At 43.0% G+C, this 15905-nt stretch overlaps 1 protein-coding gene across 1 annotated transcript in view; it reads right to left on the bottom strand.

The window, feature by feature from the left end:
* The window catches only part of DRAP1 (DR1 associated protein 1), a 60315-nt gene that overhangs the window by 31306 nt on the left and 13104 nt on the right, over positions 1 to 15905 (bottom strand). Inside the window, exons 2-3 of the mRNA XM_077287475.1 lie at positions 4274 to 4346; positions 719 to 812 (exon numbers count right to left, since the gene is read on the bottom strand). Of these exons, the coding sequence (XP_077143590.1) occupies positions 719 to 812; positions 4274 to 4346 (167 nt within the window). The remainder of the gene's footprint in view (positions 1 to 718; positions 813 to 4273; positions 4347 to 15905) is intronic.

Below are 15905 nucleotides of genomic sequence, written 5' to 3'. Positions count from 1 at the left end.
TATTATCCAAGGTTTTTTGGTTTTTTTTTTATCCCCTCCTACCTTTTTCCTCCCCCCCCCTTTTCTTTCTTTCTCCTTCTTTCGTTTTTTCGACTATTACAATGCAGTTAAGTTTATACCGATGTATATGCTCTCACCCGACCCCAGATTACGAAAAATGGAGACGGTATGGGTATCGGAAAAAAAGAAAAATGTTGGATTTTTTTTTTTTCACCACTTAAAAAATAACCAAGACATGTTTGGTGTCCATGAACTCGTATCTGCCAAACCTGGTGACAGGTTCCCTTTAAAAGAGGTTATCCACTACTTTATCAATGACGGCCTAGCCTTTGGATAGGCCATCAATATCTGATCGGTCGGAGTCCGACACTCCCGCTAATCAGCTGTTCTGTCGGTGGCCACAAATGTTCAATTGCGGAGCTGCTCCGTCTTCTGATCACAGCCAACGCTAGGTACTGCACATCCGCCTCCTATTGAAATCAATAAAAGGTAGATGTGCTGTACCCTGCGGCGGCCATTATTAGATGAAGCAGAATCACAATTGAGCATTTTTGGTTGGTGTCCGTCGACACAGAGAAGAGTACATCTGCAGGGGAGCTTGGTGTTCAACCCCACCGATCAGACATCGATGAAAAAGTAGCGGGCAACTTCTTTAATTAAACTCTTCAGCTGACAACCAACAAATAAAAGATTTTTGGATAAAAGAACAAAAACTTACAGATGTGAAGTAGTCATGGTCTTTGCACTTCGAGACTGCGTCACCTGACAAGCTTTTTTCAACAGCGACTCCAGGAACAGCTCAAGTGCACGGGCTGCAGAAATGTCAAGGAGTTTAATCGTTTATAAATGGCGGCTGTCAGCTCTGAAATCTGTAAGGCCGGCGTCACACTCGGCGTAAGACAATACGGTCCGTATTTTACGGCCGTAGTACGGCCGAAATACGGTGAAATGTTCCCAAAATAGTGATCCGTAGTCAGGGTGTGTCAGCGTATTTTGCGCATGGCATCCTCCGTATGTAATCCGTATGGCATCCGTACTGCGAGATTTTCGCGCAGGCTTGCAAAACCGACATCTAATGGATTTATGTGCTCAAATGTTCATTAAAACATATATACAGTATATATATATATATATATATATATATATATATATATATATATATATATATATATATATTCTGTATTTATACTTCAATCAGCGCGATATCTGTGAACAGCCGGTAATTCAATTGCCGGCTTTTCATTTCTCCTTCACAAACCCGACAGGATATGAGACATGGTTTACATACAGTAATCCATCTCATATCCCCTTTTTTTTTTGCATATTCCACACTACTAATGTTAGTAGTGTGTATGTGCAAAATTTCAGCGCTGTAGCTGCTAAAATAAAGGGTTAAATCGCGGAAAAAATTGGCGTGGGCTCCCGCGCAATTTTCTCCGCCAGAATGGTAAAGCCAGTGACTGAGGGCAGATATTAATAGCCTAGAGAGGGTCCATGGTTATTGGCCCCCCCGTGGCTACAAACACCTGCCCCCAGCCACCCCAGAAAAGGCACATCTGGAAGATGCGCCAATTCTGGCACTTGGCCACTCTCTTCCCACTCCCTGTAGCGGTGGGATATGGGGTAATGAAGGGTTAATGCCACCTTGCTATTGGAAGGTGACATTAAGCCAGATTAATAATGGAGAGGCGTCAATTATGTCACCTATCCATTATTAATCCAATTGTAGGAAAGGGTTAAAAAACACACACACACACACACACACGATTAAAAAGGATTTTAATGAAATAAACACAGCGGTTGTTGTAATAATTTATTGTTCTCGCAATCCATTTGCAGGCCCTCACTTGGCAAAATAATTAACGCACAATATACATACCTTCTGATGTCAGATCACGTCCCACGAAGTAATCCATCTGAAGGGGTTAACTAATATTACAGGCAGAGCTGCGATAAACCACTCGCTCGTGCCTGTAATCCCCGGGTGCTGAAAGGAAAGCAGGATCTGTACTTACATTCAGTCGCGGTGATGCGCCCCTGCTGGATGTTCTCATGAACTGCAGCCTGGGAACTTTTTCCCACGCTCCAGGTCATATGAGGACATCCACCAGGGGGCGCATCACCGCGACTGAAGGAAATGTAGGTCAATGACCTACATTTCATTCATTCGCCGGGGATTACAGGCACGGAGCACAGCTGCATTAGCAGGGCTCCTGCCTGTAATATTAGTTAACCCCTTCAGATGGATTACCTCGTGGGACGAGACGGTTCACCAGAAGGTATGTATCTTGTGCGTTTATTATTTTTCCAAGCGAGGGTCTGCAAATGGATTGCGAGAACAATAAATTATTACAACAACCGCTGTGTTTAAAATCAGGCTTTATTTTTGTGTTACATGTACTTTAAAAGATAAATCACCAATCTGGAGGTACCCTTGATAGTTAAGAAAATAACGTCAGCCTCAGATGGATGATAATTAGCTAAAATGTCAAATTAAACAAAATGTTGGCAAATGTCCCCAATAGCCTCCTAAAAAGGTCTAGGTGTCTATAGCAAAAGTCAAGTCTGAACTTCCAGGTTGTGGGATCCAAATGGCCCTTCTTACAATAAAAGCCCGAGATCTCAAGCTTAGGCCAGTCTTACACGTCCAGATAATTCCGGTACCGGAAAAAAAAAATCGGTACCGGAGTTATCCGTGTGTTCATGTGCGGCAGCCGTGTGCCGACTGAGGACCACACGGACCGTGCAGGAGACAGCGCTACAGTAAGCGCTGTCCCCCTTGCGTGTGGTGCTTTAGCAGCCATTCATTCCTTCTCCTCAGCAGCGTTCGCTGGAGAGAAGGAATGAAAAATCATGTGTTTTTTAAATTTTTTTTTGTTTTTAAAATAAAGTTCCCGGTCAGCTTGTCCTGTATGAGCAGTCACGTGGTACTGATCATTACAGTGATGAATATGCATATTCATCCCTGTAATGAGCGGCACCACGTGACCGCTCACACAGGACAAGGTGCGGCGCTGAGAGGAAGCATCGTGGGAGCTGGGTGAGTATTTTAATGCAAGCAGGCGGGCGCACAGGAAGTGGGAGGTGACCAGGAACTTTTGTTTTAAACACACACACAAAAAAAAAAAAAAAAAAAAAAACACACCTTGATTTTTCATTCCTTCTCTCCAGCGAACGCTGCTGGGGAGAAGGAATGAATGCCGGCTTCAGCACCACATGCAGGGGGGACAACACTGTCTCCTGCACGGTCCGTGTGGTCCTCAGTCGGCACACGGACGGCATCCGTGTGCGGTACGTGTTGACACGCACCCATTGAATTTAATGGGTCCGTGTGATCCCACGAACACTGACATGTCTCCATGTTTTGCACACGGACACACGGTCCGTGAAAACACGCTGACATGTGCAGAGACACATTGATTTTAATGTGTCTACGTGAGTCAGTGTCTCCGGTACGTGAGAAAACTGTCACCAGACGTACCGGAGCCACTGACGTGTGAAACAGGCCTAACACTGAGGGGTCACAGAGTGTACTGGTATCCCACTTTGCATGCTGGGATCCCAAAAGCCAAATGTTTGGACCGGATTTTTGCTAGAGGGGGGCAGTTATAGACATAGGCCAGCATTTTAATATATTTTTTAATAAGTGTTAAGTTGTTAAAACACCAAATCAAAAATAATAAAAATGCAGAAATAAATTAAAAATAGAGCAAGCAACCAGTTGGGGTTGTTTTTGTAGGTTAGAAGAAAATATACATTACATAATTCTTCAACACAAGCGGTCTTTAAGTTAGTTAAGCATGTGAAGAAAATTTTTTTTAGACATTTTGTAATTTTAAACAGAATTATGCAGATTTTTTTTCTCATTCTTTGCAGCTCTCATAGAAATGCATGGAGAAAAAAAAAACAAAAACATTCCAATCACCACACAATTCAGCGCAGGTCTCGATATATAACGGCATCCCGGAACAAGGCTGATAATCTATGAATGACCAGACACTGAAGGAGTTGTACGCATTTGTCGGATTAAAGTTATACCGTAATTATTAATCTATTAAAGTCATTTTACTGCGTAGATTAAAAATAGAGGTGGCGCTGGAATTTGGTCAACTTTTTAGCATTTCCTAACGACTTTTTGCAACTTGGGAGTTGCATGTGTAAATCATACAAGAAAAACAAACAAACAAAAACAACAACAACAACTAATAATACCTATTAAAAAGGAATCCAGGCAATAGATATAAAGACATGAATTAATATACTCAAAGGATACAAATTATGACAGGAACAGCGGCAGCAACTTTGCCTATTTCTTCATCGGTCTGCATAATCTTCTTGATCCTTGCCTATACTCAAAAAAAAAAAAAAAAAAAAAAAAAGTCTTCAATATTAACCAATTTAAAACTATATTTTCATTAGGTTCATTGCCAACACATTCACATAAAGTTAATTATATTACCCTTATACGGTTGTTAAAAAGTGTGGAAAAACCATAATCAGTGTTTGGCCTAATTACTTCCATTTCCAATTTTGCTCTGAATTGCAGCACGGAAAAGCAGCGGTCAACATAGATCACAGATCAAAAGTTGAACTTTGGACATTTTTAATAATGATTTTATTTCTATAGCGCCAACATATTCTGCAGCACTTCACATTTTTTCACATTTCATTTGAAATTTTTTTTTTTTTTTTAAGTATTTGGAAATTGATGGCAGCAACAGATGCCCCCTGAGGAAGCGGTAATCACACGTGAAACGCGCATTGGGGTAAGGTGACCAGGATCCAGATGGGACTTTGGTACAGATGGGTAATTATCCCTTTTATCTAATTATATATCGTTTTGTATGATCTGCACAGAGATGTATGGTGACTAAATTAGCACTCACATCATTGCACTGTTTTGCTATACCACTATATAGCTGAGATATATACACTCATTTGGAGGCAATTTATAGATATGCTGTCCATCTGTGGAAATCTCCTAATTCTTTGACAATTACGAATGTCCTGTTCTGCAATCCTTGGTCATTAAATGTATCCATGGATGTAGTCACAATGTTATTGTAAACCTTATACTATATAATTTTTGATAATTTTATGTATTTTTTTTATGTGAAAGCTAGTGACATATTTTTCAATAAATTGGGTTATTTTGTAATTTATTGGCTATTTTTTGACTTTCTTCTCCTGTTCTGAAGATGCCCAAAAAAATTTGTGCCAGGACCGTGTCCACCATTTTGCAGCTTCCCCTCTTCTTTTTACAGCAGTTTCTAAACATCTGAGAAGTGAGGAGACAATCGATGGGAGTTTTGAGAGAGGAACATTGTCCTGTTCTTGTCTAGGATTTTCGATGCTCCATACTCCGGGGTCTTTGTGGGATTTTTAATTTTTTTTTCCATAATGCGCCAAATGTTTTCTATTGGTAACATATCTGGACTGCCGGTTCATCACCAGAAATCTTCTTTTGCAGAGCCGTGCTACAGTGATGGATGCAGTTTGGGTTTATTCATTGTCTTGCTGAACTATACACAGCCTTACCTGAAATTAATGTTCATGATCTGGAGAATTTGTGGATGCATTCTTCTGCGCTGCAGACGGCGATTCACAGAAAATTATTAAACTTGCGTTTTTTTATTCAAAGTGTTTCGAAGGGACAGGCACGTCTTCAGGAAACAACCACATATTTGTGTTCCCTGAAGAAGTGCCTGTCACTTTGAAACGTGCTGGATAAAAACTTGCAAGTTTAATCATTTTCTGTGAATTGACGTTTTCAATAAATTGACAGAGCGGTAGGCATCTACAAATTCTCCAGATCTGGATACTCAGTTTTTATAACCCGTGGATCTGCAAGAGCTGAAATTCAACTTAAAAAGACAATTCACCATGGATCAGGTTAGCACAACCTTATAAGAATACCATTGTTGTTTGTTGGATAAGACCCTATTTGCGCTACTTTCTTCCTAGTGTTTGATCCTGAAATATATGATGTCTGGATGGAGCAGATGTTGTATAATGCTCAGCATTGATGGTGCCTTTTATGTATGCGCGGTCTATACCAAAAGTACTAATGCAGATCCCATACTGTTAGAGATGCCGAAGCGGTGCGCTGATAAGCTGGATGGTCTCTCTCCTCCAGAGTCCTCAGCAGAGATGAGCGAATAAATTAAGAATAGAATTTTCTGCGAAAAAAATATTTTTTTTTTTTTTTTTTAACCTTCCACGCTTGTGATTTTAGAATGAGAGGCGGTGATCAGAAAATGCGGAGAGGTCCTGTTGTGTGATGGGCCAGAGAGGAGAGCGGTGAGATGAGTATAAAGATTATTTTTATTTTACATCTGATGTTTATTATGCTCTGGGGTCTGGAGAGAGATCCCATAACAAAATAAGGGCCATTGAAATCACAGAGAACTAGGGTTGAGCAAAACGGATCATTCATTTTCATAAGTCGCCGACTTTTGGCAAAGTCGGCGTCTCATGAAACCCGACCCGATCCCTGTGTGGGGTTGGCCACGCGGTACGCGAACTTGGCGCGAAAGTCGCGTTTCGTATGACGCGTTTAGCGCCATTTTTGCAGCCAATGAAGGAGCGGTAGAGTAATGACATAGGTGTTAGGGGGCGTACACAACTAACGGCATTTTTTGCGCGTGCATTACAGCGATGTGCAAAGTGTAAAATGAGCGTTCTGGGAGCGGTGTGCAGAGAGGGAGCGGTGTGCAGAGAGGGAGCGGTGTGCAGAGAGGGAGCGGTGTGCAGAGAGGGAGCGGTGTGCAGAGAGGGAGCGGTGTGCAGAGAGGGAGCGGTGTGCAGAGAGGGAGCGGTGTGCAGAGAGGGAGAGATGTGCAGAGAGGGAGAGATGTGCAGAGAGGGAGAGATGTGCAGAGAGGGAGAGAGGTTAAAAAAAAAAAAAAAAATAATAATAATTTCTTCATTGGGTTTCGTGTTTCGGCCGATCCCCGAATTTGAACGGTGGTCGGCCGATTTCACTCGACTCGACTTTTAAGACAGTCGGGTTTCACAAAACCCGACTCGACCCTGAAAAACTAAAGGTCGCTCAACCCTACAGAGAACCACATCCCAGGAAAACCTGCAAACCTTGCCTGATCTGCAGGACTCAGCGTCTGTGGTTTCCATAAAGAATATTCATATTTTGATTCCTCCGACCACAGAACAGTTTTCGATTTTGCCTCAGTCCATTATAAACGAGCTTAAGCCTGGAGAAGAAGGCAGCGTTTCTGGATTGTGCCACGTGGTTTCTTCTGTGTATGATGGAGCTTTACCTTGCATTTGTAGATTGCTAGGCGACCTGTGTTTACAGACCATGATTTCTGAAGTATTCCTGCGCCTATGCAATGATTTGCATGACCGAACCATGCCAGTTTATCACGCAGTGCTGCCTGACAGCCCAGAGATCACGGGCATCCAATATGAAGTCAGCCTTGTTCCTTGTGCACTAGGCTTTCCGCAGAATCTCTGAATTTTTTGATGTCATTAAGTTCTGTAGATGGTGACATAATCAAAGACTGCAATTTTTAAGTGGAGGAATATTTTTCTGAAATAAACCTGAAATGAACCTCCGACTATCTTTGCTTCTTAGTGACTGCCTCTCCGACATGCTCTTTATATACAGTCAAGTGACTTAGTTGAAAATCGACCTTCAGATGGTTTGTCATTAGCACCACTTACTTTTCCAGCTTTTTGTTAACCCTGTCCTATCTTTTTGGAATTTGTTGCTGTCATCAATTAGGCCGGCTTCACACTAGGTGTAAGACAATGAGGTCCGTTTTTTTACAGCCGTAATAAGCAGAAATGTTCCCAAAATAGTGATCCGTATGTCATCCGTAGGCAGGGTGCGGCAGCATATTTTGCGCATGGCATCCTCCGTATGTAATCCGTATGGCATCCGTACTGCGATATTTTCTCGCAGGCTTGCAAAACCGACATCTAATGGATTTATGGGCTCAAATATTCGGTAAAACACAATATAATCTTATATATAAATATATATAAATATATATTCCAGCGCTAGATATCAGAGAAGCCGGTAATTACCGGCTTTTCATTTCTCCTTCACAAACCCGACAGGATATGAGACATGGTTTACATGCAGTAAACCATCTCATATCCCTTTTTTTTTTGCATATTCCACACTACTAATGTTAGTAGTGTGTGTGTGCAAAATTTGGGCGCTGTAGCTTGTAAAATAAAGGGTTAAATCGTGGAAAAAATTGGCGTGGGCTCCCGCGCAATTTTCTCCGCCACAGTGGTAAAGCCAGTGACTGAGGGCAGATATTAATAGCCTAGAGAGGGTCCATGGTTATTGGCCCCCCTGGATACAAACATCTGCCCCCAGCCACCCCAGAAAAGGCACATCTGGAAGATGCGCCTATTCTGGCACTTGGCCACTCTCTTCCCACTCCCATGTAGCGGTGGGATATGGGGTAATGAAGGGTTAATGTCACCTTGCTATTGTAAGGTGACATTAAGCCAGATTAATAATGGAGAGGCGTCAATTATGACACCTATCCATTATTAATACAATAGTACGAAATGGTTAATAAAACACACACACATTATTACAAAGTATTTTAATGAAATAAAGACACAGGGTGTTGTAATATTTTATTAGACTCTTAATCCACCTGAAGACCCTTGTCACCTGAAACAAAGTTTTTTTTAAAAAAAAAACAATATTCCATACCTTCCGTCGTTCTGTCCCACGTTGTAAATCCATCTGAAAGAGTTAACTAATTTTACAAAGCAGAAGCCTGTTAATGCAGCCGCCCCTGCCTGTAAAAACCCGGGGAATGAATGGAAAGCAGGGTGATCTGTAGTTACCTTGAGTGTCGGTGATGCGCCCTCTGCTGGATGTCCTCTTGAACTGGAGCCTGGGAAAAGTTCCCACGCTCGAGTTCATATGAGGACATCCAGCAGAGGGCGCCCCACCGCAACTCAAGGTAACTACAGGACATTCCCCTGCATTTCATTCATTCCCCGGGGGTTTTACACACAGGAGCACAATTGCATTAGCAAAGCTCCTGGGTGTAAAATGATTTAACCCCTTCAGATGGATTTACTTCGTGGGACTTGACCTGAGCGACGGAAGGTATGAGATATTGTTGATTTTTTTTTTCCTTTTTTACAGAACGAGGGTCTCCAGGTGGATTACCAGTATAATAAAATATTACAACACCCTGAGTCTTAATTTCATTAAAGGACTTTGTAATAATGTGTGTTTTATTAACCATTTCGTACTATTGTATTAATAATGGATAGGTGTCATAATTGACGCCTCTCCATTATTAATCTTAATGTCACCTTACAATAGCAAGGTGACATTAACCCTTCATTACCCCATATCCCACCACTACATGGGAGTGGGAAGAGAGTGGCCAAGTGCCAGAATAGGTGCATCTTCCAGATGTGCTTTTTCTGGGGTGGCTGGGGGCAGATGTTTTTAGCCAGGGGGGGCCAATAACCATGGACCCTCCCTAGGCTATTAATATCTGCCCTCAGTCACTGGCTTTACTACTCTGGCAGAGAAAATTGCGTGGGAGCCCACGCCAATTTTATCTGCAATTTAACCCTTTATTTTACAAGCTACAGCGCCCAAATTTTGCACATACACACTACTAACATTAGTAGTGTGGAATATGCAAAAAAAAAAAAAAAGGGATATGAGATGGTTTACTGTATGTAAACCATGTCTCATATCATGTCGGGTTTGTGAAGGAGAAAGAAAAAGCCGGCAATTGAATTACCGGCTTTTCTATAGAACACTGCTGCTCCGTGTATAATCCGTATTTTTCTCACCCCCATAGACTTATATTGGCGTATTTTTTGCGCAATACGCTGACAAACGCAGCATGCTGCGATTTTCTACGCCCGTAACATACCGTATATTACGGATATGTAATATACGGCAGATAGGAGCAGCCCCATAGAGATTCATTGGGCCGTGTGTAATGCGGATTTTACGGACGTATTTTCTGCGCTCATGTGTCCGTAAAACTCGCTAGTGTGACGCCGGCCTTACTGAACTAATTATTTTTTTTGAATGACGTGGAAGAATGTCCGACAACTGATCTGTGTCGTATGTTCCGCTGTGAATAAAATATGGTGATAAATGTCTAAATGTATCCGCTATATAATTGTCTAAGGGTATGTGCACATGTTGCGTTTGCAGTGCAGAAACGCTGCAGATCCGCAATTGATTTACAGTACAATGTAAATCAATGAGAAAAAAAAAATGCTGTGCACACTTTGCAGAAAATCCGCTGCGGAAATGCTACGGTTTAAAAGAAGTAGCATGTCACTTCTTTTTTGTGAATCTGCAGCGTTTTTGTACCCATTCCATTATAGAAAACCGCAGGGGTAAAAAACGCAAGAAAACCGCAGCAAAAACGCACAAAAAACGCGACAAATCCGCACCTGCGTTTTCTGCTAGGAGAGACAGAATCTGCACCAGAAATTCCTAAGCCTAATCCGCAAAGTGTGCACATAGCCTAAGGGTCACTTCCGTCTGTCTGTCGCGGATATTCAATGGTCGCGGCCTCTGTCTGTCATGGAAATGCAAGTCTCTGATTGGTTGTGTCAAAACGCCCACGACCAATCAGCGACGGACATAGTCCGGCGGCAAAATGGCCGCTCTTTCCTCCCTGCAGTCAGTCCCCCCTCCATACTCCCCTCCAGTCAGCCCTCACACAGGGTTAATGCCAGCGTTACCGGACCGCGGTGTAACGCACTCCGGTTACGCAGCTATTAACCTTGTGTGACCAACTTTTTACTATTGATGATGCGTATGCAGCATAAATAGTAAAAAGCTCAAATGTTACAAATAAGAATAATAATATAAAAAAAAAAAAAAAGAAAAAAAAAGTTATTTTCTCCCTCCGACGTCGCGGCTGTCCTCGGCAGTGCAAGTGTCAGGTTCCGGTGCCAAGGATGCTATGCGAGAAGGACCTTCCATGACGTCACGGTCATGTGACCGCGACATCATCACAGGTCCTGCGCGCATACCAACCCTGGGACCGGAAGCTGCCGTGTGCACCGCACACAGGCTCCAGGACTTCCAGGGGCCTTCGGAAGGTGAGTGTGTTTATTTTTTAACCACACATATAGTGCCCACATTGCTATATACTACGTGGCCAGTGTTACATACTGCGGGGGCTGTGCTATATACTGCGTGGGCTGTATTAACGCAGCGGGTATTCTACAGTATGTATGTATGTATGTATGTATGTATGTATGTATGTATGTATGTATGTATGTATGTATGTATGTATGCCACATAGTATATAGCACAGGCCACGTAGTGTGTGTATAATATATATATTTATTTTTTATTTATTTAATTTTTTTAAAATTTTTTCCTGTGCTTGCTAGATCTCTCCCAAGGGTATCCAACTGGGTAGTCTCTCCACTTGAGAAAGGTTACATAGCAGCAGAAATGTAGCTTGTAGGGGTGAATGAGGGAGTCTTTTCACCAATTGGATTTACTGCCTCATCTTTGTTCTGTATATATTATATATACAGACACACTTAATGGGGAGGTTCCAAACCAAAGTATGATCATAAACGTTTCTAGTTAATGTAATAATCCTTCCTAATATAGTTTAGTTAAAAATTCCCTACCACTCCCTCTTTCGTCTATCTTCCGGCTTTTCTTTTTTGTCACTTCCGTTTTGATGCTGTTTAGTTTGAGAATCCCCAGTGCATGCTGGGATACACAAACAGGACATCAGGGGCAGAGCATGCTTTCCCAACCCTGAAAGAAGAGTCATCGGTGATGTCCATTTCAGAGGTTGGTCTAGTCCCTGCTATACTGAGCACTCATTGGTTATCAATTCCGATGTATGCCCAGCATTTGCTTCCTGCTCATAGTACTATATTTGTTTTGAATGCACAGTGACAGTGCGCTCCATTGCCACATCAAATGAGAAGTGACGAGCCGACAACAGAGTACACTGTCAGTGTGCATTCAAAAGGAGAGAATATGATGAGTAGGGAGAGCAGTGATCAACCCCAGAAACATACAGGAAATGCATAATTAACCTACAGTACAGACCAAAAGTTTGGACACCTTATTTAAAGATTTTTCTGTATTTTCATGGACTATGATAATTGTACATTCACACTGAAGGCATCAAAACTATGAATTAACACATCTGGAATTATATACTTAACAAAAAAGTGTGAAACAACTGAAAATATGTCTTATACTAGATGGTGGCCCATTCTAACGCATCGGGTATTCTAGAATATGCATGTCCACGTAATATATTGCCCAGTGACATAGTATATTGCCCAGTGACGTAGTACACAGCACAGAGCCACGTAGTATATTGCCCAGCGACGTAGTATACAGCAGAGCCACGTAGTATATTGCCCAGCGACGTAGTATACAGCACACAGCCACGTAGTATATTGCCCAGCGACGTAGTATATTGCCCAGCGACGTAGTATATTGCCCAGCGACGTAGTATACAGCACACAGCCACGTAGTATATTGCACAGTGACGTAGTACACAGCACAGAGCCACGTATTATATTGCCCAGCGACGTAGTATACAGCCCAGCGACGTAGTATACAGCACAGAGCCACGTAGTATATTGCCCAGCGACGTAGTATACAGCACACAGCCACGTAGTATATTGCCCAGCGACGTAGTATATTGCCCAGCGACGTAGTATACAGCACACAGCCACGTAGTATATTGCACAGTGACGTAGTACACAGCACAGAGCCACGTATTATATTGCCCAGCGACGTAGTATACAGCCCAGCGACGTAGTATACAGCACAGAGCCACGTAGTATATTGCCCAGCGACGTAGTATACAGCACACAGCCACGTAGTATATTGCCCAGCGACGTAGTATATTGCCCAGCGACGTAGTATACAGCACACAGCCACGTAGTATATTGCACAGTGACCTAGTACACAGCACAGAGCCACGTAGTATATTGCCCAGCGACGTAGTATACAGCACACAGCCACGTAGTATATTGCACAGTGACGTAGTACACAGCACAGAGCCACGTAGTATATTGCCCAGCGACGTAGTATACAGCAGAGCCACGTAGTATATTGCCCAGCGACGTAGTATATTGCCCAGCGACGTAGTATATTGCCCAGCGACGTAGTATACAGCACAGAGCCAAGTAGTATATTGCCCAGCCACGTATGTCACAGGTTAAAAAATAAAAAATAAACATATACTCACCTTCCAAGGGGCCCCTTGTAGTTCTGTCGCCTGTGTTCGGTTCAGGCGGCAGCTTCTGGTCCGAGGGTGTGATGACGTTGCGGTCACATGACTGACGTCACAGCAGGTCCTTCTCGCGCAGGGCCTGCGATGACGTCGCGGTCACATGATCGTGATGTCATGGCAGGTCCTTGTCACACACCAACCTTAGCACCGGAACCTGATGCTTGCATGGACCGGTCACCGGAGCGTCGGAAAGGCGGCGGAAGGTGAGTATATAATGATGTTATTTTTTTTTATTATTATTTTTAACATTAGATGTTTTTACTATTGAGGCTGCATAGTCAGTCTCAATAGTAAAAACTTGGTCACACAGGGTTAATAGCGGCGGTAACGGAGTGAGTTACCCGCGGCATAACGCGGTCCGTTACCGCTGGCATTAACCCTGTGTGAGCCGTGACTGCGGGGAGTATGGAGCGGGCGCCGGGAAGTGACTGCAGGGGAGTAGGGAGGGACTAATCGGACTGTGCCCGTCGCTGATTGGTCGCGGCAGCCATGACAGGCAGCTGGCGAGACCAATCAGCGAATGAATATCCGTGACGGAACTTGCGACAGAAAGGCGGAAGTACCCCTTAGACAATTATATATAGATTCTAGGTTCTTCAAAGTAGCCACCTTTTGCTTTGATGACTGCTTTGCACACTCTTGGCATTCTCTTGGTGAGCTTCAAGAGGTAGTCACCGGGAATGGTTTTCACTTCACAGGTGTGCCCTGTCAGGTTTAATAAGTGGGATTTCTTGCCTTATAAATGGGGTTGGGACCATCATTTGTGTTGAGCAGAAGTCTGGTGGATACACAGCTGATAGTCCTACTGAACAGACTGTTAGAATTTGTATTATGGCAAGAAAAAAAAGCAGCTAAGAAAAACGAGTCGCCATCATTACTTTAACCCCTTCCCGACCTTTGACGCAGCGTATGCGTCATGAAAACCAGTGCCAAGCCGACCTGTGACGCAGCATATGCGTCATGGCCGGATTGCGTCCCTGCAGGCCGGGTGAAAGGGTTAACTCGAATTTCACCCGACATGCAGTGACAGGGGGAGTGGTGCTACAGCCCGGGGGGGGGGGGGGTTGTTGTGGCTTCGCCCCCCCGCCCCCATGGCTACGATTGCTCCGATTGGCTGTTTCACTTACAACAGCCAATCAGAGCAATCTGTAATAATTCACCTATGAAAATTGGTGAAATATTACAATCCAGCCATGGCCGATGCTGCAATAGCATCGGCCATGGCTGGAGACCCCAATCTGGCCCCCCCACCGACTGGCGGCGGCGATCTGCAGCCGCAGTCAGTGTTCCCTACCCCTCCGTCCTGTCCTAAGCACCTTCCTCTCCCCTCCGCCGCTCCCCCATCCTCCCCTCCGCCCCCCCATACTTACCTAGTGCCAGTGTCCTCCGTTTTCTCGTATGGGTGCCGCCATCTTGGAAAAGGACGACGCGGGGACGAAGGATAATTACTTCCGAAACGCGCGTCGGGTGAGGCGCAGGCACAGGATTCAGCCCCCTCAGGTAGATATAACTATATGTTTGCTGTACATTTTTTTTACATACGGCTGAATGTTCCCAGCATATGCTGGCACTCTATGAACCTAGTGGTAGGTCCTTGCACTTTTGCACTTTCTATATTTATGTTTTGAGATTGGAAATAATTAGTATCTGATATTTATGCACTTGGTCACTTTACCTTGGCTGCGGTATACTTGTGCACCTTAATATTTTTCACTAATGTATATGAATTGTGGGGTTTTTTTGGCACAAGAGAGATTTATTTATGTACAGCATACTTTAGGATATCCTGATATCATAGTGGGGTTGGAATTAGGAATATTATTTATACCCCATTTTCCTGGTGCCGCGCAATTTTCTTGGTTTTTATATTTTATTTAATTCAATTTTAATATATTGTAACCATTGCCACTCCTATTAATAAAGGCATATTTTAATATTCCCATGCTTTTGTACTTTTTCTGGAGTTTGATCCTTGCTGTATTGCTTTGGTTTTAGTTCGGTCTCTGCTGTGGTCTCCACAGCGTTTGTCACACAGCGCACCCTGGTGGTCTATTAAAAAATGTCTCTATTTTTAATATAAATATATATATATATATATATATATATATATATATATATATATATATATATATATATATATATATACACATACACACACACACACACACTGGTGTTCAAAAGTCCTGCATAGGATTAATTGATTTTTCAAGTTTTAAACGTTTTCTGTCGAATATCTTCGGTGCTAATATGACATATTATATATGGTTTTGTTCAGAATACAATTTTGCATTCTCTCCCTGTAATATTTTTAGCTTTTGAAGCAGTTTTGCCTGAAATTATTGCAACAATATGGGAACTGAAAGCACAACTAAATATTGTACAGCTTCAGATCCAAAATTAGCCAATCACAGATGAGGTTCTTGTGACCAATCATAACCTGGATATGGCAGCCAATCACATTGCATTACATTGCATCCCATCTGCTGCTTTGTGTGTTTGTTTTATCTGTTGGTCTATCTAGTGAATCATACTGTAGAGTTTTATGATGGGAGCCTTCAGATTTTTGTCAGCGGAGGATCGTGTGCGAGTTGTGGTGCTACATGAAGAGGGTGAACTGGCCCCCAGATCGCAAGGAGG

Source organism: Ranitomeya variabilis, chromosome 2 (genome assembly GCF_051348905.1).
Source record: "Ranitomeya variabilis isolate aRanVar5 chromosome 2, aRanVar5.hap1, whole genome shotgun sequence".
NCBI lineage: Eukaryota > Metazoa > Chordata > Amphibia > Anura > Dendrobatidae > Ranitomeya > Ranitomeya variabilis.
This window is presented reverse-complemented; position numbering and strand designations above follow the sequence as displayed.